This window comes from Lissotriton helveticus, chromosome 4_1 (assembly GCF_964261635.1).
Source record: "Lissotriton helveticus chromosome 4_1, aLisHel1.1, whole genome shotgun sequence".
Lineage (NCBI taxonomy): Eukaryota > Metazoa > Chordata > Amphibia > Caudata > Salamandridae > Lissotriton > Lissotriton helveticus.
The window spans coordinates 821,812,150-821,837,973 of NC_136063.1; the positions used below are offsets into that span (position 1 = coordinate 821,812,150).

At 44.6% G+C, this 25,824-nt stretch overlaps 1 protein-coding gene across 1 annotated transcript in view; it reads left to right on the forward strand.

The window, feature by feature from the left end:
* EMILIN2 (elastin microfibril interfacer 2) overlaps positions 1–25,824 on the forward strand; it is a 278,099-nt gene that overhangs the window by 228,005 nt on the left and 24,270 nt on the right. Inside the window, exons 5-6 of the mRNA XM_078687463.1 lie at positions 11,536–11,910; positions 23,267–23,305. Coding sequence (XP_078543589.1) covers positions 11,536–11,910; positions 23,267–23,305 — 414 coding nt within the window. The remainder of the gene's footprint in view (positions 1–11,535; positions 11,911–23,266; positions 23,306–25,824) is intronic.

The following is a 25,824-nucleotide window of genomic DNA, read 5'->3' on the forward strand; positions in this document are numbered from 1 at the left end:
GGTTCTTGAGGGTGCTTGAGCCTGATTGGCTGCAGTTTGGACTAACATAATGACACTGATATGTTACAAATGAGTTTTTCTCTTTATAATGTCTTCCTATGGAAGTTACCATTGTAGAGGTTTTACAGACTGTATTATCTCTATTTTATTATGTATGATGTTATCATTTATGTTATATTAGCATTATTGCTATTTTTTATATACCGTGGGACTCCCACTTCGACGACGGGGAATATTCAAGCATGTGAATCTATGAAAGACACCAATACTGGCGAACCACCTGTTTACAGGTAAGTAACAATTGTTCTTTCTGACCAAATCGCTTTTTTTGAGGCCAATTGTAATGAAAGCCTTAGTAGGGATGTGGCCATTTTTCTACGTAGAAATGTAAGCAACATGAGGTCAGACACTTGAGAGCATTTAATGGTGGGCCAGTACTACCAGATTCTTTATTAAGGGGGTCTGTTCTCCACAAGCACTAGAGGTGTCCTGGGTCCTTTGAAGAGCATCCACCTTATCCTTCACACTGGTCGATGCTCTGTCTGGAACCTAGCATCATAGCGTAGGGTGGGTCCCGAGTGCATGGCAGATAACGAAGGTGGAAGAACAGAAGAGAGTGAAAGGGAAAGGAGAAAAAAAGGGAGAGCGAGGAAGAAAGTTCAAGTACGAAAAGATGGAAGATGAAGGAGGGGAAGGAAAAGTGAAATTAAATGTTAGGCCCTGAGAGATCAATATTTAGGTAATATGTTTTATGGAACAGTCATAGGCTAAATAAAGCTTCTTGAACGTTGTATAGGAGACATAAATCGTGCTTGTAATGGAGAGGACTCAAATTGAAGTAGGTGGTTGAGGGGTATTTTAGCAGTATCTAGGGATGCGGCAGATGTTAGGTCAAGGAGGAGTCAAAAATACTACAAAGAAGATAAAAATAAGCTTAACATAACAATAGAAAATTACGTTAAGGGTGGAAAGGGCTTGAAAAAAGTAATTTTTATCCCATACATTTGTGAAAGGGCAGTAGTATTTAGAGGTGGTGAAAAAATCCAATGTTGGTTGAAGAAGTCCAATCGTTGCAACCTGGAATTAATCATGCCACCTGACACCAGCTGGGGAAACCACCTCTTGGACCATATGAGAACCAGATAAAACCTTGGATCAAAAGAAGAGGCCAGGTTTCACATTCATATGTGGAGCAAGATTCGAGAGTAATGATCAGAACAAACTTAAGCAGATACATTCCCAATCTTCTTAAAGATGTTGGGGGATATTTCTGAGTCCTGTTGCGTCGCTCTTGCTCCACGCAGCATGGTGCAAGAGCGACACAACTCAACCTTGCGGGCCCTGAGTGGCTACGTAAATGTCAAGTACAGCGACGCAGAACAAATCACTGCGATGCCTTATTCTGCAACAGGGAGGCGTTCAATGGGAGTTCCCAAGCAACAGCCATGGATTGTGACTCATTTCTAGTTTTAAAAGAAGTGGTAGACCTGGGAATGTGCCAAAACCTATGCCTCCCCAGGTGAGGCGTAAAGAGGAGGAATATGTTTATTTCTCCTCTTTTTTTCCTTTTTCTATGTGTGCTGCATTCTGCCTTCACTATCTTCCCCACCCCGATGGAACCCCTCATGGCGATGGTGCCTGCGGGGCACACTGCTCCAACGTCCCGAGGTGGTGGCACAGATCCGACAATCTCTTAAAGACTATCTATCTCATATTGACACCCCGAGGTGCGCATAGCGGCATCATGGGAAGCACTTAAAACAGTAATCCGGGGCGAATTCATCGCGATCTCAGCGGCAGATAATAAAACACGGACAGAGAAAAGGGAAGATCTCTCTCAACAGATTACAGAGCCAGAGTGCATACATCAGCGCACCGGGGCTCCTAGAATTTGGCGCAAACTTTCTATGCTGCGTTCGCAGCTAGCCGCAATAGACCTAGACCGTGCAGAATTCGCTGTCCTTTGGCTGCAACATTCCTCCCATGTAGGAAAAGACAAGTGTGGTAGGCTCCTAGCTCACAAACTGCGTGTCCAACGGCAGAATCAGGGGACCCAATCAATAAACACACATGCAGGAGACCTAGTGACGAATGATAAAGATATCATCAATTCTTTTTAGGACTTTTACTCAGACTTATATTTGCCCCAACAGCTAGATATCTCAGACAGCGGTCAATATCTACAAGGAGCACAGACGTCCTCACTATCCCCAGAACAAACCAAACAGTTTACTGAGAGATTCGCATCGAGGAAGTCATTGCAGCAATTTCACGGCTGAAACTGGCGAAATCCCCAGGCCCTCAGCCTTTTATAAGACTTTCTGTCCCTTAGTAGCACCTTTCCTGACACGGCTTTTTAACACATTTGCAGACCCAGGGTCAATCCCGACCTCAATGCTTGCAGCCTCATCAATAATTGTTATTCCCAAGTCTGGTAAAGACAAATCTCACTGTAGCTCCCACTGACCTATTTCCCTCCTAAACACAGACCTGAAATTATTTACTGGTATCTTGGCCAACAAGCTGAATCCCTTCATGCCCTCACTGATTGACCCAGATCAAGCGGGCTTCATCACACAAAGACAGATGAGTGAAAACACTAAACATGTGCTTCACATCATCAAGAAGGCATCACTGGCGATAAAAATAGACACCAAAAAGGCTTTCGATAGAGTCCACTGGTCCTATCTAGAACAAGCCCTCATACATTTTGGTTAGGTGAGAGAATGGGATCCTAAACTGTTATCGCTTCCCTGCAGCAACAGGGTTCTGCATCATTTACAATAGATAAAGGCACACGACAAGGGTGCCCTCTATCGCCTCTGCTGTTTGCCCTCTATATGGAACCACTGGCACGGAGAGTCAGGCACCACCCTGAAATCACCGAGGTGCCCTTCAGGAGTGACCTATACACTATCAGTCTATACGCGGACGGCATCCTAGTGACCCTCGACAATCCGGACAAGGCCTTCACAGCCTTTTTGAGGGAGCTGGAGATATTTGTCTTGGAGTCTGGTTTTAAGGTCAATGTCGAGAAATCTCTCCCTTTCTCCCCAAAGGGTGGATCGACTGAAGAAGCAGCACACCATCCAGTGGTCGACAGGCCATATACCCTATCTTAGGATCAATTTGGCATCTACACACAGGCCACAGCGGACATTAATTACCACAAACTGCTCAGGCAAATCCGCGCCGATCTGCAACGGTGGAAACACCACCAAATTTCGTGGCTAGGCTGGATAGCTGTGATTAAAATGATGATCCTCCCAAAGATCTTGCATCTTTTTCAGACTTTTCCCCCTGCAGCCACCCACAGGTGTGATCCATAAGCTTCAGTCTGAACTCTCACAATTCATAAGGCAGGGCGGAAGCCCCGCATGAAGAAAACCATCAGCTTCTTTCCCCCTAGTGAAGGAGGCCTAGGGATCCCTGATCTTCAACTTTACTACCAGGCAGCGCAATTATGCTGCCTGGTGGAATGGAGCCGTGCCGAATCAGAGAAACATTGGTTATTCCAAGATAGAGCAGTTGCCGGCACAGATTTGTCAAAGGTTCCCTTCCTGAAGAAACCCCATGGGCCACGTAATCTTTACATATCCCCCATTACACGGGTGACGATGGTAGCGTAGGATCAGACTAACATTCGACATGGCTTGACCACATTTCCCTCACCACTGACCCCACTATTCGACAATCCCGACTTTGCCCACGGGTTGGGAAAAACAAACTTCGCAAACTAGCGGCTCTCAGAGTGCCGCTCCGTGGGCCAATTCTTCAACACGGAGGGGCTCCTCTCATTTCCCCAGGTCCACAGGGACTATGGCATCCCCGAGTCAGATCGCCTCCAATACCTACAGCTCGGACACTGGACACTGCACCCACAAAATAAGTTTAATGCACAGAGACATCTCACCAAATACGAAAAATGGCTCCTTACTAAGACCTTGGGCAAGAAGCTGATCTCTGACTTGTACGCACTCCTGAATGCAAGGAATAAACACACACACACCACGAGCCGGGCTAGGTGGCAAAGAGACCTGGGAAGACAACTGAGCAGCAAAGAGTGGGAGGGAGTATATCATAGAGCCAGGCACACCGCCACTAATGTGGCTCTGACTGAAACTCACAAAAATCATCATGTACTGGTATTATACTCCAGTACGGAAACATAAGGCAGTTCCATCACAAAGCGCAGACTTCTGGTGCAGCTGTGTACAACCCGGAATCTTAGTACATATTTTATGGGAATGCCCACTGATCGAACAATACTGGACTCAGGTGCTCAATGGTATCGACTCCCACCTCAATAACCAGCTGCCACAATTCCCTGCATACATAATACTTGGCCTTCCAAACCCATTGACTTACCCCTGAAAGCCAGAAGGAGAAGGCAAATGGGGTTGGCATTTGGAGCCGCCCTACAGAACATCCTCACCCACTGGGGTACCCAGCAAATGCCCTCCCACACTGGCTGGCTCCATAGACTTTGGCATATTTCGGGTATGGAGATGATAACACTCTCACCTGGAGGGCAGGGGTCAACATTCAGGGAATTATGGCGCCCCTTCTTATCCTTACTGACACAAGATTTTCGTGAGCTCACGTGCCCTAGATACCTACCAGAGGCGATCTCACAATCACCCTCCAAGCACTCCTAGCCAACATGCGGGCATCATAGACTTTATACTCCAGCCCAGAAGTGAGTGAGGGGTGGGTGGGGAGAGGGAAGGGTAGGGGCTGCTCGCCATGCTGTTCCTTGCACAAATGTGTTCATTGACTGGGGCATGCATAGCCCAGCAAGCACAAGGTCCATTAATGGCCTTTTATCATCTGTTTACCTTTTGAAATGCCAATAAAAAAGAGTTAAACCATAAATATGGAGCATTCCTGCCCTTTCCCTATCATGCAGTGCAGCGCAGCAAGGTGACTTGCTGTGCTGCACTGCGTGACAACCTCACAAATATACCCCTCTGTGGCTACCAAAATGAGAGCCTTGTAAGATAACAAATCCAGAGGCAAGCCGACCAACAGCACAAAAGCAAAATCCAGTTGTTCGATGTTGCTGGCTAATAGACGGGGGCGATGCTATGGGGCACGGGCCCGCTCCTAACAACGGAGGAGTGGACGAGAGACATGGGGGCATATTACCAACGATTAGCGATATTTATCGCTAACTAGGCTTAGCAACAAATGTTTTTATCGCAAAGCATCGCCGGAAATTATCGCTGAGATAACTTGCTATTAGCAAGGTTTATCTCCAAAGCGATAAATTTTCCAGCCATAGCGTGAATATCGCTGAGAATACAGCGATATTCACGCACTAGCGACAAAATGCTCTTAGCCATGTTATCCACCTCCCATTGGATAACATGGCTAAGAACTGGTCTGAGCAGGCGTTAGTTTTTGGAGATATTCGCGCTTAGCACGAATATTTCCAACGCTACGCCTGCCTTGTTAATAGGCGATAGCAACGTTATCGACTGCTTTCAGTCGCTAACGGGTTGGGTACGCCCACTTTGCATGTCATTAGCGATAAACATCGCTGACATGCAAAGCGGGGCCCCAAACCGCTCGCTATCGCCTAAAAGCTGTCGCTAACATCAGTTAGCGACAGCTTGCAAATGGGGCGATAGAATTATCGGCGCTTAGCGGCCGAAAACGGCAGCTAAATCGGCGATAATTGTCTATCGTCCCCCTTGGTAATATGCCCCATGATCTGTTGTAACACCCAGTCTGGTGTGTATAGTGAACTTCTACCACCGCAAGCTAGACCAAGAGCTTACTGGAGTATATTTCAGCAGTACCTGGTGGGTAAGGAAACCGGAGAACCGGAGTGACAGAGAGATGGGGAAGAGTCCATAGACCAAGCAAGGGAGGGTAGGGGAGGCAGTCCTAGAGTAACTATGATATTATGAATAATAGCATTCTGCACTGACGTGCGTCATTTTGCGGAGTCTTCTGTGGTAACATGTATGGTCACTTCTACCTCAATGCTCCATGAATATGATAGACAAAATGCACTTGGTAATAATAACCTAAACTGTACCCTTGCATTGATAATGTATAATCGTTTTTCTGTTCGATTAGCTGGAAAATCAATAAAGAAAATAAAAAATAAAAATAAGAAAAGGATAATCCAGACGCTCCTCAGCAACAAAACACAAGCTGGAATGTCCATCTCAAAAGGATTTAGGAACACGTCTTTTTGTAGAAGCGTTAACATAAATTGCTATATCACTGTCAGAACAGGAGTGTTTGGACCTCACAGGGTGCTACTTGTATGTCCTCTGCTGTTTTCTGATACATATGAAACAGATCTTGTTGACAAGAAAAAAGGAGCAACTGCATATAGTTGCCCTGCTAGCCCTGGGCTCGTTAATGCAGCCTTTGTATAAAGGAAGTGTGCATGAGAAGCTAGCCGTTATGGATCACACCAGACAAGGGGGAGCCTGGCATGTGTATTCCTGTCAGAGTTTAAAAAAAAGGTTTGGGCAGAAGTTGTGCTCTCTTGAGGATTGATTATCAAGTCAGCAGAACACAAAGAATAATAGAGGACCAGTAGTAAAATTGGTGGTAGCATTTACTTAAAAGGGAAACATCCTTTACAACGCAACTTTTACCACGCAGTGCTATTACAACGCAGGTTTTACAACGAAAACCATTACAACGCATTGCGCTGGGGGGCGCTCTAGGATAGGGAATAGATTTAATTTACTATCCAACACCTTCCCTAGTGTCCACGGGGACTGGAGTTGGAATAGTAAATTAAACTATTCACTATCCAGCACCCCAAAGCGCTATGCGTTGTAATGGTATGCGTTGTAAAAACTGCATTGTAACAGCATGCGTTGTAACGTTATACATCCATTTAAAGTAACGCCACGGTATATATTTCCTGTCATCTAAATTGTTAAAGTAACTCATTAAAAGTAATTAGAAAATGACACAATTTATAAAAAACGAGAACATTTTTATATCACAAAAACGTTCTATATATACAGTGCTGACTCCTGGAGGGTGGATTTGGTGGTAAACATTTCCTCCAGGTAGCACGTGTATCACTCACAATAAACACAATCTCAAATTCGTGTTATTCATTAAGAGAGTGCTTAGTTTGAGCCGGGGTGTGCAGGTGGGGGCCGCTGGCACACATTTGTGGTGACCGGCACTTATTTTTCCTCAACAACATTTGATCCAGAGCAAGAGAGAGAAAAACACAAAAGGGAGAAAGGAGGAGGAAGAGAAAGTCGGAAAACCATGCCAAAGGGAGAAAGCAGGGATGAGAAAGAACTTGCAAGAGTTAGATAAAGATGCAGGTAGTGGATGAAAGAGGCATCAGGTGGAATTAAGACTACACAGCATTGGTATTCGGCAGCCCACAATATTCAGTAGTGCTGGCCACAGGCTTTCGAACAAAGCTTTGAACCCCGACACATATTATTTTACAAATTAAGCATTTAAAAAGAGATACAACTTGTATTACTTTTTGGGGAAACTTTAAGAAGTTTCTATGGCAGAGATTGCTTTGTTATATGTAACTTTTCATTGTTATAATATTTTTTGTATTATTCTTTTATTCTCCCTCAATAAACTTACTTTTGAACTTAAAGAAGTTTCTATGGCATTAATTAATCTCTTTAGGGAATAGGCTTAGGTGTATTGCGGTGTTCTCAAGTTACTTGACGAACCAGGTGTGTGGCAGATTCATGGTGAAGATGCACAGGCCTCCTATAGTCCTTGCTACTACAAGAAGGAGCAGCTGTACGGGAAATGCAGGGTGCAGGCACACAGGCCTAACAGAGTCAGCGGAACCTCATGGAGAAGCAGTTGTCCGGCAAATAGAGGGTGGAGACGCATGGGCCACAAAGAGCCATTGACTCCACCTGGACACATTCTCAACACAGAAGTTCTGCCTCAGTCCTTAGGTTATGTTCCTTACTCCCGGAAAGGAAATGGTCAAGATTCATGTCTGATGTGAAAAGGTATAAGAGGGAAAAGGTGGAAACAGGGTATACTTAAGGGTCAGTTTAGACCTAGTTCTGGGTGTGGGTGGTCTAATCCAACAGACCAGTCAGATTCAAAGTGAGCCTCAATCCTTTGGGGGATGGGGGTGAATTCCAAGTTCATTCTTATAAGTAAATGTATAAGACTTTTATTACCATTAAATAGCTCCATGGCAGCCATTTTACATGAAACTATCCTGGCCCTGTGTATTCCACCTCATACAGTCCACACGAGCAGCACAAAGCACAGGGGTTCAGCGTGGGACCACCAGCCCTTCTTCTCTAATATCTGTGTGTAATATGACTTTGCCTTTTGCCAATTTCCTTTTTTCGGTTGATGTTGCCCTCGTCGGCGTTGATCTGTTGGAAATAATTTAGCCAGGTCTTGTGAACAACAAAAGGTAGTTCTTTCTCCTTAGTTCAAGATGAGTAGTGGAAGTGAAGTAGTTGCACGTGGCTTTACAAATATTCTAGAGGGAAGTGGCAATCCGAGGAGCAGTGTAGTGAGGGGCGGAGGGCAACATTCAGTGAGAGGGCAGACAGCAAGTTCTGACTACCACAAACACTATGGAGTACCCAGAAATGCTAGGACTTCCATCAGTGGCGGCCGGCACAGCTCGCGGGTGGCGGGCGGGCAAGGGGCACGAAGGGGACCATTTATGTCATTCTACAAAGATGTACCAGGAAGAGCCTGTAGATAGTTTCCTAGTCATGGGCCACTAGTCATCCATGTTAAAAGGAGTACCATTTTGAGTGGTCCCCAAACACCGCAGTCTAGTAACCTGTTGTTGATCGGGACTCATTGCACTGGTATCTTGCACATTAAAATATACTGGGCCTGCAAATCATTAAAATAAATAGGAGCAGATCACATGGACCCTGCACCAGGGATTTTCAACTTCACACAAGACAACCAGCCTCACACATGGGTTCCCAACCCTAACCTTAGTACTGCATCTTTAATAATTTAATTAGTTGGTTGGTTAACTTCGTATGAAGATAGGCCCCAGAGAGAGGAAATAAGAAGGCTTGTGATAAGAAGCGAAATGGCTGTTTGGTCTGCCATAATGGACAGGTCCTTAAGGCCTGATTTAGAGTTTGGTAGGAGCTAAAATACTTAAGTTTATTAAGGGACTCTGAATACAGAGGGAAGTCCGCCTCCTGAATTTGCTTTGCAATTGTATTGTATATGAGAAATTGTTATACTCTCTGGGGATTCTCAAAAAAGTCCTTGGATTAAAATTAAAAATCTCTGCATATTAGATTTTTCTGCCTCCTACAAAAAACATAGAACGTAAATATTTTTTCTCAAGGCGATAGAACCTTCTACAAGAGACAGCATGGAGTAGGCAATTCAGCTTGTAGAGTCTTGTTTATATTTAGAATTTCCTCCAGAAATTGGAGGACTTTATATTTTCCAAAACTCTAAATCAGGCCCCTAGGTTGTAATTCAGGTTTCAACAAGCAGCACCCTGATCCACAACTCACCCTGTACATGTTGGTACCATAAGGCAGGACATTTTAATCAAATTCACTTCTGCTGACACATTGGAAGCACTTTTGGTAAAAGATAAACTGTCTGCTGGCCTACCATACAAGGGCATCATGGTGACCCACTGGTCTTTTTTTGCTTTTCAAAGACAAATCAACAAAGTTGGGGGGTTTTAAAACCACACAATCAAACAAAAAAAAGGTGCCCAAGGCATCGGAAGCCTACTCTACGTATGCGACAGCTTCCAAAGCCATAACTGCCTCAAAACGCTGATGGCATGCCAGCCATGAGGATGTTTCTGATGTCCACAGAGCCGGATGAGCCTCCTCCGGCAGACATAACGGTGAACCTGCCTTTTTAACTTTGGTCACATTAATGCCCAACTCTAAGTGACACCCTTACTCTTCTCTGGGGTTTGGAGAATGCACTCAAGTCTATCTCACTTATTTGCACAATGGGACAATTTACATGGCGCGTGGCTGTAAAGTCAGAAATGTACTCCTGTAGTGTTACTCCTACCCCATGGACGTTTCTGACTTTTATGTGACTCACAAAGAATCCCAGGAGTACTCCTGGAAACCTACGACAGTCCTAGATTTCCAGGCCTGCCACAAAACTTATAGAGAAGCTTTTACCATTTGTAAGTAACGTGCAAATGTACATTCGCACATTTAACTTTTTTCTGTGGAGAAACCCCTTTCCTCACATTTCCCAACTGGAAAAGCACTTAATGATGCCTTTTACGAGAGTAAATTCACGGGGCATATTTATTAACAAATCACGGGGTAATAGGGAATGGCCGTACTTAACAATGTACTGCACATTCCTGTCTTTTCCCTGCGCTGGTGCACAATGTGCAGCCTAGCGCCAACGCAGTCACCTTTACATCATGGTGCAAGGGTGCCTGCATTGTGGGTAGGATTGTTTTTGTGCAGGAAGGGAAACCTTCCTGCACAAAAACAATCCTTAGAGGCATTTTCCTCTTTCTAGTGTGCTGCAGAATGTCCTCCTCGTTGCGCCTCTGGCGGGGGAAGCGTATAATTCTGATGCATTCCCGGGTCTACCAGTGTTGGTAAATCTGGGAATTCACAGAACACATAGGTGGATGTGAGGAAACACCCACCCAACGCCCATACAACGCCCTCAACACGTGGCCCTGCGTGGCTTTATACATCTCATTGTAAGTTTTGCGCCACCCTATAATAATGATGCCCCCCTAGTGTGAATTACCTGAAGTGTCCTTCAAACCCCTGTGTGGGTTTTTAGTTTATTATGTGTTTCCAGCGCCACCTGGACCAACTTTGGATGTTGAAATTCTACAATATTGATGTTTTTTCAACATTCATAAGTGCACTTAAGGACGTAACATTTCACCGTTTTTCTTCTACAAAGCAGGAAGTGAAATTTACAGACAAAAAGTGCTGAATCGGGTTCCACAGCATTATTAGTAATTTTTTGGAATAGTTCAAGTTTATGTGAGTTGAGTGCTAGAAACAGTCGAGGCTCAGGTTTCGTTTTATACACAAATGTGATGAACTGAGAGTTGGCTGGTGGATTTAACTCAGAGCTGGAAGAATTCCAGACAATCTGGGAATGCTTAAGGGATATTGTATTGTATTGTAATTTCATTTGTATAGTGCTTACAACCGCTGACGAAGCACTTTATGCCTGGTAACAGTCTGCTCCGAAACCAAAGGTTAATCGTTAGTCCAGTGTTATTGTTAGTTATTAAGATGCTAAGTTATTTAACAAAAGGAGACAAACAGCAGGCATTTCATATCTACTGTAACCACCTAAGGCCAAACTATCAGCAAACACATTCTGACAAATCGAGTGGTGGGCCTGAGGTGAAACTCTAGTTGGCAGGTTACAAGAATAGGGGCCTAGAGGAGCCAACCTCAAGGCGCTTCATCACAGACACCAACCCCAGTACACATGACAACATGTTGTGAACGCTGAGTGCAAAACGTGCTTTTAAAAAACCTTGTGACATTATTTTATTGAATGTTTTTTATTTTTCCACCATAAATATCTCTGCAGAAAAAACACCAGAAATGACACCTCAAATAAGGATCACTCTTCAGCCACCACCAAGGATACCACAGCAGCCACTGCAACCCGTGGTGCCACAGCAGCCTTTGCAGCCAGTCTTGCCAGAGCAACCTGTGCAGCCAAATGTACCACTGCAACCAGGAACCCCACAGCAGCCGTCAGTTCTGCCATCAGGCCCAGATGTGCCGCTGATGCCATCTTTGCCAGGATCAGCGCTTCTGCCAACCTTACCCGGCACAAATGGTGTTATCATGGAAACTGGCCAAGCGGGTCCCCCTGGCAAGGTAGTACAGTCAGGGCGTGCGCGGGGTGTAGATGGTCACCATGAAATGCCCAGCGACGAGGGATTTGCAGGAGCACCAGGTGAGCAAACTTGATTCGCTTTTTGTAATCTGATGATGTATTTAGTCTAGTCTTTGTTGGGTCTGTTTTGTGGATTGTGTATGAATTTGTGGGTGAAGTGAAAAAAGACAACATTGCATATTAAGTGACACATGGGTGGGTTTTAAGTTTTGTACGTTGATGGTAATTTTGGTTGAAGAACGTTTACAAGAAGAAATCCCCTTCCTCCCTTTCTCCGTCTCCTTTGCCTTCCCCTGAACAGTGCCAGAAGGGCTGGCCTAACACAGGGCAATATTTGGCTCAAGCCATGTGAACTAATCTCACGAGTGATGGCAGCACCAGCAGATGGTGAGACCAGGGCTCATTTGCCAGCGGCTCACTGCCAGGCAAATGAGCTCCACCAGCAGAGTTGGGACTTTGCAGGTATGAACAACATTTCACCACTGGTGGACCACATCACCTGTCAAGGCTAATGTGGTCCTGGATGTAGAACTTCTGTTAGCATTGAAATAGTCTGACCAGCACGAGCATGTTCACTGAAGTTATAAGATTGTAATGCTGCTACTCTCTCTTGGTCATTCCTGCTTCTTCTATGATTTAGGGGTACAAAAGGGGGTGGTGATGGGCGGAGCATCTGAACCAATCAAACACTCACACCCAGTCAAAAGATCTGGGTTTGATCCATCGCCGTTCTTTAGCCCACTCTGCCACCCCAGTTCAGACATGGCTATATGCAAATCAGTCTGATCCTGTGCCTCATGGGAACAGTTCAGCCCGAACTGCCAAGCCATGCCTTCCCTGGACCGGAAATAAGCTTCTGAGGACCGGTTTCTGGCAAGGGACTCACGTCTGAGCATACCCTGCCACACTTATGGCGGTCAAAGCTGTACAAAAGGGGGTGGTGATGGACGGAGCATCTGAACCAATCAAACACTCACACCCAGTCAAAAGATCTGGGTTTGATCCATCACCGTTCTTTAGCCCACTCTGCCACCCCAGTTCAGACATGGCTATATGCAAATCAGTCTGACCCTGTGCCTCATGGGAACAGTCCAGCCCGAACTGCCAAGCCATGCCTTCCCTGGACCGGAAACAAACTTCCGAGGACCGGTTTCTGGCATTCCAGCCGTCTTCAGCCCAGCTTGCTTGAATCCAGTGGCAAAGTGAGCAAGGGACTCACGTCTGAGCATAACCTGCCACACTTATGGCGCCAAAGCGGTACAAAAGGGGGTGGTGATGGACGGAGCATCTGAACTAATCAAACACTCACACCCAGTCAAAAGATCTGGGTTTGATCCATCACCGTTCTTTAGCCCACTCTGCCACCCCAGTTCAGACATGGCTATATGCAAATCAGTCTGACCCTGTGCCTCATGGGAACAGTCCAGCCCGAACTGCCAAGCCATGCCCTCCCTGGACCGGAAACAAGCTTCCGAGGACCGGTTTCTGGCATTCCAGCCGACCGGAAACAAGCTTCCGAGGACCGGTTTCTGGCATTCCAGCCGTCTTCAGCCCGGCTTGCTTGAATCCAGTGGCAAAGTGAGCAAGGGACTCACGTCTGAGCATACCCTGCCACACTTATGGCGGCCAAAGCGGTACAAAAGGGGGTGGTGATGGACGGAGCATCTGAACCAATCAAACACTCACACCCAGTCAAAAGATCTGGGTTTGATCCATCACCGTTATTTAGCCCACTCTGCCACCCCAGTTCAGACATGGCTATATGCAAATCAGTCTGACCCTGTGCCTCATGGAAACAGTCCAGCCCGAACTGCCAAGCCATGCCTTCCCTGGACCGGAAACAAGCTTCCGAGGACCGGTTTCTGGCATTCCAGCCGTCTTCAGCCCGGCTTGCTTGAATCCAGTGAGAAAGTGAGCAAGGGACTCACGTCTGAGCATACCCTGCTTCTATGATTTAGGGCAAAGTTCAAATTCATGCCTTTACTTACAGAAATGCCACAAACCGCTAGAGTATCTAGATTATGCGGCATAATGCGGCACATTTTATGATAGTATTATTTTATTACCTTGTCATATTTGTCCTTCTTAACAATATCTGGGTATATGTTTTACCTCATTAGTACCAGTTAAACACCTAAATATAGCAATAAGCAATAGAAAGGTGACCAGTCAACCTTTGGGAATGGCCGTCCACTGCAAAGCACCATGTCACCACATTGTTAGTAACTTATGATCCGTTTGGGCTAGACACATTTGTTTGTTCAAGTCTGCAAATTATGCAGCCGATGATGGGTTATGTGGCAAATGCGAAAAGTTCATAATCATGCCGAAAACGCTGTGGCTGCAAAATAGCATAATTCCAGTTGCCCTGAACATTGCTAAACACAGTGACTACAGGCATAGAAAAGACGAAAACCGCAAATAAAAACTATGTTTAGTCATACAATTTATGTTGTTTATCACAACACATTCAGGCCGCTCCTCATCAAAACCTTCACAGGCTTGGGATGAACACAGATCACCTAAACTATCCCCATTTGCAAACAATCAAATGATTTGCTTCCATGGGCCACAGAAAGAGTGGTCTTTAATCAAAAATATTATAACAGAATTTACCAAACTTTCTGAATCTTTCTAAATGCAACATCAGGAATTATCTGTATCGGCCTGCCAAGCTGCGTCCTTCTGTCTGGAACTCTCACCCAAATGTACAATATCTGGTGCATTTATATACCATCGACTGGCATATGCAGGCAACTGGTGTACATTGCTTGCAGACCGAATTGGACCCCCTCAGCCTCAGACCTGCCAATTTAATTATTAGGGGAATCTGAATATCCAGCCTTTGCAGTCCTGTCCAGAGCTTAATTAAGGACCTTAGGGGACTGAATTAGTATCTTATTTTCTCCACATCAACCCACAAAGCAGGTCACCTCTTAGACCTGATCTTCTCCAATATAAAACATCTTGACACTGCCCCACCTCTGCCGCTACTGTGGTTGGATGACTATGCAGTACCTTTCTCTGCCTGGGCCTATTCTGCTCCACCTAGAGGGAGGGACAGACCACAGTCTAAGGCCAGGCCTTGGTCGAGATTGGACTTCCCAGCCCTCAACAGCCAACTGAGGAGCACGATGCTCAATTTAGCACAAGTAGCCGAACTAGATCAGCCCAGGATTGATGACTGGTTGCGGGACTCCTGGACATTGTCCTACCAACTAAACTTAGTGACTCAGACAGATCTCACTCACCTTCCCCAAGGTTTACTGATGCACTAAAGGTAGAGAAAACTAGATGTAAGGGACTGGAGGCTCACTTATGATGAGGACAGTAAGCACAAATTCGAAACAGCACTGAAAAACTATCTTGGTCTCTGCAGAGCTGATTGGGCCATTTTCTACTCAGACCAAATCTCTCCCAAACTCTCTTTAGACTAGTCAAGGAACTCTCCGACCCTAATAACATCGGACCGGCACTGTCCCAGGCTCAGTGTGAGCATTAGGCACTTTTTTTGTTAAAAAGGTGCAGGACATCCAACTCTCACTGAAGGTAAATGGGAGGGATGCCTCTCAGTCCAGCATAAGTCTGCTGTCTCCTGTCTCCGAGAACATGAACATCCCAGTCACCACACTAGCCCCCCAGAAACTGAATTCATGGGACACGCTGGACCTACCTTTGTTTCCGTCGCTGGAACAGCCTATGAGATCTGGCTTCTCTAAAGATCCCCTCCCCTTAGCTAAGCTCAGCACCTTGGACCCGGATATTATGCAGCTTCTGGTGGGTCTCCCCAATTCTTCTTTACCGAAGGGGCACATTCCACAGTTATGAAAGCATGCTGTGGTTCTGCCCCTCTTGAAGAAACCTAACTTAGATCCTTCCAGGTGGTCCAATTATAGACCAATTTCTATGCTCCCTATTCTGTCTAAAATCATTGGGAAACATGCTAACAAACAAATCTACATCTTTTGTGGAGTCACAAAATTCTTTACATCCCTCTCAGTCAGGGTTTAGAGTGGGACACAGTTCCGGATCTGCCTTTGTAGGAGTCACAGAACAAGTCAGGTGGCTCCTGGACGAAGACGAGACAGTATCCCTGATCTTACTCGACCTCAGCGCTGCCTTCGCTACTATGTCTCATGCCACGCGTTTAGAGACACTGGCCAATCTGGGTCTCCAAGGACCAGCCTTATCCTGGATGGCATCCTTCTTAAAGGATTGAATTTTCCAGGTTTCCTCAGCCAGTGCCCATCCACACGGCACACCCTCACCTCAGGGGTTCCCCAAGCTTAAGCGTTAAGTCCTGAGCGGTTTAACATCTATGTCCACCCATTAGCTAACCGGGTTGAAAGTTGTGGCCTCACCTTATTCTCCTATGTGGATAATATACAAATCATCTTCTCTCTGACATCTGCCCAGGAGTACAACCTCGAGGCTTTGAACTCCTGCAGGAGTCTGCCACATGGATGAATAACAATTCACTTAAACTTAACAGAGACAAGACCGGGGTACTGGTGCTAGGAAACAACCCATCCCTCTGGGGTTCCCAGCACTGGCCAGAAACCTTGCGTGCTCTTTCTGTTCCAGCTCATAAGGTTAAGAAGCTCAATTTTCTGCTGGACGAAAAGTTTATTTATGAAGCCTCAGGTCTCAAAGGTGGCAACCATCTGCTTTGCTGTTCTGAAATGGCTAAGGAAAATCATCTGCATACTTTCATTACCAGCTCAAAGGACAGTTAAACAGGCACTCATTTTGTCGAGACTGGACTACGACAATGTACTGTATTTGAGGGCAGACAAGGCTGCCATGAGATGGTTGCAAGTGGTCCAAAACTCTGCCGCTAGATTGTTCTACAGACTCCCGAAAAGAGCATTGGCCTCATCTCTCCTTTGCAAACTTCGCTGTCTTCAAGTGGAGAAACAATTTAAATTCAAAGCCCTGTGCGTGCTATCTGCACAGAGCAAGATCAGGGATTGGCCTCTAATATCTTCATGAAATGGTGAGACCACATCAGCCGGCTTGTCCCCTATGTTCCAGTGACCCTTCCCTGTGCCAAATGGACATGCATGAGAGGCTGGTCCTTCGCATACCAGGGCCCTAAGCCGTGGAATGCCCTACCTGAACCCTAGAGAAGTTGCACCTCGCTGACCACTTTTTGAAAACAGCTGAAGACCTGGATGTTTCGAGTCAGCATGGCCTGGTTGGACCCTACCTGTCGCTTAAGTGTCAGGAAACCCCGCTTCTGAAGCTGAGCTCTATAGAAGACTTGCTAATACTAATAAGAAGAAGAAGAAGCAGAAGTAGAAGAAGAAGGAGAGGAATGATAATAAGAATAAGAATAATAATTCAAAGTGGATTTGTCTACATTTTTGATTTTGTGATGGGGCTGTCACACAGCACAGAATGACTTCATAAATCTAGGTATTATATCTGTCAATCAAGTGGGAATATTTACTTAGATGCAACACAGTCTATCTGTGTGGGACAGGTCAATGGTTGTGTGTTTATTAATCAGTTAAAAAATTAGAATCCTTCTCGTATGGTTCTTTTAATTTTATTTCTTGTCCTTCCATTGAAAACATCCTCTGCTTTGTGGTCTAAAAATACATCGAGAGAACACCAGTTTTATCTGGTTGAGGTAACCCAATGGTGTTCATAGTCAACTCTGTGTGACCAAACCCTTACAGCAGGCGCGACCCTTTAAACAATAGGCAGCATTTGTGTAGAGCAGCTTTGAGGAGATACTAGATCCGAGTTTTGAACCAGATATTGACCGTAGGCAGATTACATTTATGACTACTTCTGATCAGTTGTAGACCAATTTGTTTAGATTTACCCATCAAATACATTTTTTAACTGTTGGTCTAAAGACCAGGGCCCATATTTATAATTTTTTTACGCAACAAGCAAGACAACCTGCTGCGCTGCACTGCACTTGGCTTTGTGAAAAGGGAAAAGGCAGGAATGTGCAGCCTAGTGCCAACACAGGTACCCTTACGTCATGGTGCAAGGGTGCCTGCATTGCAAGCAGGATTTGTTTTGTGCAGGATGGTACACATTCCTACCAAATACAGGGGCATATTATCAAGGGGGGGGCGAAGGCAATTTTCGCCGGTTTAGCGGCCGTTTACGGCCGCTAAGCGGCAAAAATTCTATCGCCCTATTATCAAGCTGTCGCTAACAGCAGTTAGCGACAGCTTGAAGGCGATAGCCAGCGGTTTGGGGCCCGCTTTGCATGTCAGCGATATTTATCGCTAATGACATGCAAAGTGGGCGTACCCAACCCGTTAGCAACGTCGCTATCGCCTATTAACAAGGCTGGCGTAGTGATGAAAATATTCCCGCTATCGCCGAAAACTAACGCCTGCTCTGACCAGTTCTTAGCCATGTTATCCAATGGGAGGTGGATAACATGGCTAAGAGCATTTCGTCGCTAATGCGAGAATATCGCTGTATTCTCAGCGATATTCTCGCATTACGCCGCTATTGCTGGATATTTTAGCGCAATGGAGAAAAACATTGCTAATAGCATGTTTTCTCTGCTAAAATATCCAGCGATAGGCAGCGATAAAAAAAAGTCGCTAAGCGCATTTAGCGATAAATATCGCTAGTTGTTGGTAATATGCCCCACAATCCTTAGCGAAAATTTCCTCTTTCTATGGGTGCTGCAGAATGCAACACCCTTAGAAAGAGGATACAACGTGGAGAAATAAAGATATTTCTCCTTGTTGCGCCTCTTTTGCTACGGCTTACAATTGTGATGCATTCCCAAGTCTACCAGTGTTGCTTCATCTGGGAACGTGTCAGGATTCAGTACTGGGTGTGTGGGAACACCCATGTAATGCTTCCACCATGCAGTGTAGCTCAAGGCAGCAACTTGCGCTACCTTGCTTTACACCAGAATTACAAAGCCATGCAGGGCCATGCAAGGTGGCCTTGCGTGCCTTGGTAAATCTGATTCTAGGTTTTGCAGCAGCCTATGTCACCTTGCGTGTCGCAAGAGTGCCCCAAAGCAATGATAAATCTGCCCCCAATTTTTTTTAAAGGCAAATCTGATTAAATAAAAAGGTGTCGGTTTTTTTTCCCGGATATTCCCCCATGAATCTCAGAAATGAGCACATCAGTGAAAAGACGACTCTAGCTGTGCACCCAACGAAGCGTGACATTCTACCTTATCATTCATTTCGGAATTCTTAGTATTACCTCAATATGTATTCAGTTCATCACAGAACTCTCCTCAAGGTGATATTTTAAACTGTATATACATTATCAACACATTTCACAAACATTTAAAGATTATTGACTACTCCAAAACAAGCACAGCATAGCTATGGATGCTTAATATACCCCCTTATGGGTTAATTCCGGTGAGGAATACAAAGCAGCAAAAATATGTATGCCAATCAGTAAAAACTATTTATGGTGAATTTTGTTAATTAACACCAGCATAGTAGCCAAAAGGAAGCATCTGCAGGTGCTCTTGAGGTAATGTCCATTGAATCCGGGTCTTGAGACTGCAGTGTGGTCACTATTAGGAGAAAGGAAAATATAACAAGGGGGCCACATGTCCTTCCTAAACCTTACAATGGCTTACACTCTGGTCGTTTGACAAACAACTAAAATGAGACCTTTCAGGAGTGGTGATGAATTATTAGTTTGGTCAGTATGAGAGGTCACAGATTATTCCAATAACTAAAAGGTATTGATGAATTGGTGTCCCTTGGGGTTGGCCACATGTAAGATGTTTAATTATGTCTCAGCATCACTGGGTTTCTTTCAAGATGATGTACACGTGTATCTTAAACTAAATGTGAAAAAAACCAATCATGAATCTCAAACCCCGCATCTCTAAACATTCCATGTAAACTCATGGATTTTCCTGAAGCCGGACCTTGATGTGATACTAGATATCTACACACAAGTGATTCTATTCATTCACAACGCTTTCCATGATTTTCTATTGTTAACTCTTCATATATCTTGCTCTAAAGGACTATAATAGAGAATAATCTATACTCTCCTGCCCAAGAAACTTAACAACAGGCTACAAAGGTCTGTTCACAAAAACAATGACTGAAAGTCTCCACTTCAGAATTCCACCTGTAACTTCAATACAGTAAGGGGCATATTTACAAGCCCCTATCGCCACCACAACATCACTTTTCTCGACGTTGTGGTGGCGATAATGGCTTTGCCTTATTCACAAGGCGGCGTTAAGCCATTTAACGTGGCTTAACGCCGCCTTGTGAATAATGCATCCTTTCATGCTATACTTAGCGTGAAAGGGTTGGTCAGTGGGTGTTGCGGTGGGCGTTCCACCGCAGCACCCATTGATTTTGACGCTGCCCCATATTTACAAGGGTGGAGTTAATATGGGGCAGCGCCAAAATTAAGACCAGGGAAAACTTGTTTTTGTCTTACTTCTATGTGTGCTGTGCTGCTCATGTGCAGCACACATAGATACAGCAAAATGCCATTGATTGTTTATGTGCAGGAAGATGTACCTGCCTGCACATAAACAACCTTTAATAAAATTACGTTTTGCAACTTCTATGTGTGCTGCACTAAGCAGCACAGCACACATAGAAGTTTCAAAACGCCATTTCAGATTGTTTATGTGCAGGAAGGGACCCCTTCCTGCACCTAAACAATCTTCCCCTCAAAGCTGACACCCTTGAGGGTGCTTGAGTTGGCGCTAGGCAAATAAATTAGCACCAGGCCAGGGGGAAACACAGGGCTGTACCGTATTCTTGTAAATACAATGCAGCCCTGTGTTTCAGAAGTGGCAGGGCGTGGCATTAATCCAAGGAGGCTAACGCCGCGCTCCGCCACTTCCTTGTAAATATGCTCCTAAATGTACTAATTATTTTTTAAAATCCCAGTGAGCTGATGTCCTGACATACTATTTTTGCACCTAGTATTACTTCTGCGAAATGTCCCTAGTGTAGACAGTTAACAGATTTATGGTCAAATGTAAGATACAATTGCACATTTTCCATGTTTTTTTCCAAAATGGAAAATACTTTGCCATGTGAAAAAAGACGTATCTTTCTAAATCTTCTGTAAATGTAGATATTTAATTGCCTGCTTGTGTACCCTGACAATGTGGATGGTTAGCTGCAACTTCTCACCATAATTACGCACTTATGACAAAATGTTTCAGAATTTTAATAAGGTGTTCATTATGGGTAGTCAAAGTCATTGAAATTGTTTATGAATTCCCACAAAGTAATGACCATGTGCGTTCCCAGAATTTCTATTAGCTCCCGCCTCACACACCCAGGGATCATCTTTCCACTTCATTAAATGTACAATTGCAGATAATCTGCAGAACTGCGTGTCCACCATTGTAAAAGTAATTTAAGACTAGACAATTCCACATCTTTATTCACTCATATGAATTTAAAAATTTGGATTATAAATTCTAGGGGCATATTATCAAGGACCGGTGTTAAAATTATCGCCGTTTTATCGGAAGGAAACTGCCGATAAAACGGTGATAATGGGCTTGATAATACGACCTTGTTAATTCCCATAGAAGCCCATGTTCTGGTGTTAACATGGGCTTCTATGGGAATTAACAAGGGCGTATTATCAAGCCCATTATCGCCGTTTTATCGGCTGTTTCCTGCCGATGAAACGGCGATAATTTTAACAAAGGTCCTTGATAATATGCCCCCTACTTTTTACAATTACCCGATTGAGCCTAATTAAAAACAACAAAGTCACACACAGTACATCTAAAAACGCTTTCCCTTGCCTCCGGGTGGGGTACAGGGTAAAACTAAAAAGCTCAGGGGCATATTAGCAAGGACATGCGGTATTTTTCGTAAAACGTGCTTAACGCTTTTTGTTTTTATCGCCGGATATTATCGCAGAGATAACACGTTATTAGCAACGTTTATCTACAATGCGATAAAATATCCAGCGATACTGGCTAAATGTGTGAATATTACTGGAAATCCAGCTAAATTCACGCATTAACGCCAATGGTGATCTAACATGACAATCCACCCCCCATTGACAACACAGGTAAGGTCTTGAGCAGGCGTTAGATTCTGGCGATAATCGTGCTTAGCGCGACTTTTTTTATCGCACAGCCTGCGTTGTTAATAGGCGATAGCAGTGTTAGCAACTGCCTTCAGTCGCTAACAGTTTGGGTACGCCCGCTTTGCATGTCATTAGCGATAAATATCGCTGACATGCAAAGTGGGCCCCAAACCCGGTCGCTGTCGCCTGAAAGTTGTCGCTAACTGCTGTTAGCGACAGCTGCTAATAGGGCCATAAAAAATCGCCGCTTTAGCGGCAAAAAGTGCAGCTAAAGCGGCGACGAAGCCCTTGCTAATATGCCCCTCGGTGCTTTAGACATACCTCTAGAGAGCCAAACTTCGATGTCAGCCTATTGCTCTTAGGCAGATTAATACCCGTTTACACCATTGGCCTTGCTCAGTTATACATGTTTTTTGTTGTTGTTTAATCTTTGTTATTAGCATTTTGAATATTTAAAGCGAGTCTACAATTCACCACATATTTCACAATGTTCGTAATCAGGTTGATATTAAGGAGTATCTCATATCATAGCTCAGTTATACTTGTTAACCCAATTTTATTGGTAATTATGCACTGTGAAGAGTCACCAAGGAAACATGGCGGGTGATACCAAAGACCTCCAGTATTTGGTGGGCCTGTAGATCTTCACCAGCCATATACGTGTACGGCACTGTTTGCACAGGCCGCGCATACTTTCACCTTTGCCTGTAGTTTCTGGCCGTGAATTAACAATATCACAAGGCATGTGTCTCTACTGTTTTTCCTGAAACTAAAATTCAGCATGTTTGAAAAAGACGAAAGGAAACATAGCTGTATTTACCAAACTACAGAACGTCCCTAGGGCTCTCAATGAACTGTTTCCAAACGCCTCGGTTTACTACAATGTCTGGGCGTGGTGTTTTTTTTTTTAATACGTCGCCCATTCTTGCAAACATTTAAGACATGGCCCCCATGTAATTATGTGGAATCCTCACAGTTGACCCTGGCCCTTTCACCCGGCCAAGCGCTCGGAGCAGCTTTGCGTTTATTATCCGCACATGTCAGCTGCCCGGAGGGGTGTCTGGGCGCATGTATGATTTTTGGTTGCCTGCTGCCGTCCGCAGCATGAGATGCAGGGGTCAGCACACACTTGTAGTGGAGCTGCAGGCCACTCCCGTGAGCGGCTCTGAAGTAACACAGATGTTCTGGTTTGTCCTGTCCTGTGGAGACATCCACTTTCGCCCATCCTGTCAGTTCTTAACGACTTCTCCTTCAAAGCCCTGTAATCCATTCAACAGAATAGACAATTGATGGCTGGATTCTGCAAACGGTGATTTCATCTTGGCGCATGTTGTTCGTGAAACCTGACCCATTTTCTTCTTTTTTATAGGCTATCCCAAGCCGCCGCCGTCATCTGCAGAACCACAAGGTAAAGTTCACCAATCCTACATTCTACAGCTTTACTGTTGTTCCCTTCGCTCGTTCCGATTTTGTGCTCAGTGAGTGCATTAAAGTGATACGTCACGTGCCTTGCCTGTACCAGGATGTTCACGGCTTTTTGTGTCCACCATCTTGAATCGCCCTCGGCTATGATATATAGCTAGGTTTGCAGTCTAGAATTGCAACACGTACTTATATGTATGTCTTTGTCCAGAACTGTCCATGAAGGGTAATAATAACTTATTTATGTTCGGCGCTTCATACCGCACTGTTTCTAAGGAGTGGGCATCGAACTGTTACTGTTACCTACATTAATTGTACTCAATTTTCTGATCTCCGAAGGCCAGAACACTAACATGGTTTGACGTGTGACCTGCAGATGTCAGCATTGTGGCCTAGATTTGCAAAGGTTTTGCATCGGATTTGTGTCACTTTTTTGATCTGACACAAAATCTATTTTGGTACTTACAAAGTAACTCAAATGTCGATTTGTGTTGTTTAGTAAAAAAAAGAATTAAACAAGGCAAGGCAGCGTGGTACATAGGCATTCCTTTGCATTAACCCATGGATTTTGAAGTAAACACAACTGGAAAGAGTTGTAGACATAGGTTTGTGTCTGAGGCTGGTGTAACCTGTAGAAATATCTTTATTTCTCCGCATTATTTCTTCTTTGCACATGTGCTGCATTTTGCAGTATATATTCAAAGAGGAAATTACCCCAAAGGATAGTTTTTATGCAGGAAGGTACTCCTTCCTGCATAAAAACTACCCTGATGAAAACGTAGATACACTTGCCTGAATTGGCACTAGGTAGCCAAAAGTGGACCAGCGCAGGGAGAGCAGAACTGCTCCATTTCGTTGAAATTATGGAGCAATTCAGCTCTCTCCCTTTCACGCAACGCAGTAAATTTACTTGCTGCGCTGCATTGCAATGCATTGCGTGAAATGTTTGTAAATCCAGGCCTGAATGTTTAACTGAGTCATGATCCCTGTCTGTGCATGCTCCCTGATCAGGTAAAATCCATCGTCGTTCAGAAAAGACGACCCTACCACAGCAGTCCGACCACCCTAGTTCATCCTTTCTTTTATTTCCCAGGGGTTGTCCTTGGGGCAGGTAATATCATGCAAACCTGGCAAAGTACATGTGGCACCCATAAATCATGGAGTACATTTATGAACAATTCTTTACACTGAGAGTGTGCAAGTGGGTTGGAGAATGAATTGTCTGATTGGGAACTAGTCAGTGGAGGTTTTCAAAACCTACATAACCTGGAAATGTTTTAATGCCAGCCACATATCGCACACAGTGATAAAGGAAAGCAAGCTCGTCCTTCTTGTTGGTGGGTGTGGGTTGTAAACAATGGTCACAAATATTTCATTGCACAACACAATTTTCCAAACATGTTGGTTAAAAAGCCATAGGCATTTAAAGCTGATCTGAAGGCCATGTGAAGTATTAGAATGCCTCAGGGTCTAGTACAGCACCCTGAGGCAGTGATTCTTAACCTATGGTCTGTACACAGTTACTCATGAGATCGGCTACTGTTTAGAAAATTAAATAATATTAGCAGATACATTAAATGCTCTGTAAACATGAAGGAATTTGAAATTAATAGCTAGAAATTAGGTCGGTATCCTTTTCTTGAGCACCACAAGTAGAGCAAACGGAATCTTGTATGGACCATTGGTGGCATTAGTTGAAGCAGATCTATATTCTGCAAAAACCAGAACATGCATTAGGAGCACAAAAGACAAGGTGATTTGCTGGAGTCTAGCCTATCACTTCGTCTTGTAGAAAAACAAACGAAAGTGTGAAAAGTTCCAACCTTCCTATTAAAATGTAAACTTCAATTTTACCTTTTTGTTATTGAATGAAAGAAATTATCTAATAATTTGTGTATTTGTTTGATGTATACTGTTTTCTCCAGCCGCGGGCCGTGGAGGGAGTTACGGTGGGGCAGGGAGGCGGGGAGGGGGAGGGGCGGGGTGGAGGGTGCGAAAAACAGGCATATGGATCATTGCAGGTAAGAACCCAATTTAATTAATTAAACGAAATTCGTAGCGAGCACAGCATTGCTTTTTGCCATGCAGTGCGCGCTACGAATTTCGTTTTATTAATTAAATTGTGTACTTACCTGCAATGATCCATATGCCTGTTTTTCGCACCCTCCACCCCGCCCCTCCCCCTCCCCGCCTCCCTGCCCCACCGTAACTCCCTCCACGGCCCGCGGCTGGTTTTCTCTATTTTTGTTTATTATTTTGAGGATCAAATTGTAGAAATTGCTTAGGCAGGGGTCCCCAGCTTCCAGCAGGGGCGTACCTACCATTGGTGCAGCAAATGCGGTGGCACCGGGGCCTACAATCCTCAGGGACCCATGGAGCCACAATTATTGCTGTATTTTACTACCTCACCAGCAGTCAAAGTGGCCAGAATCCTTGCTTGTACCAGGGCTCATGGCAACCTTGCTCCGATAGTAGCTTCCAGTATTGATTCAATGGAGGTCCACA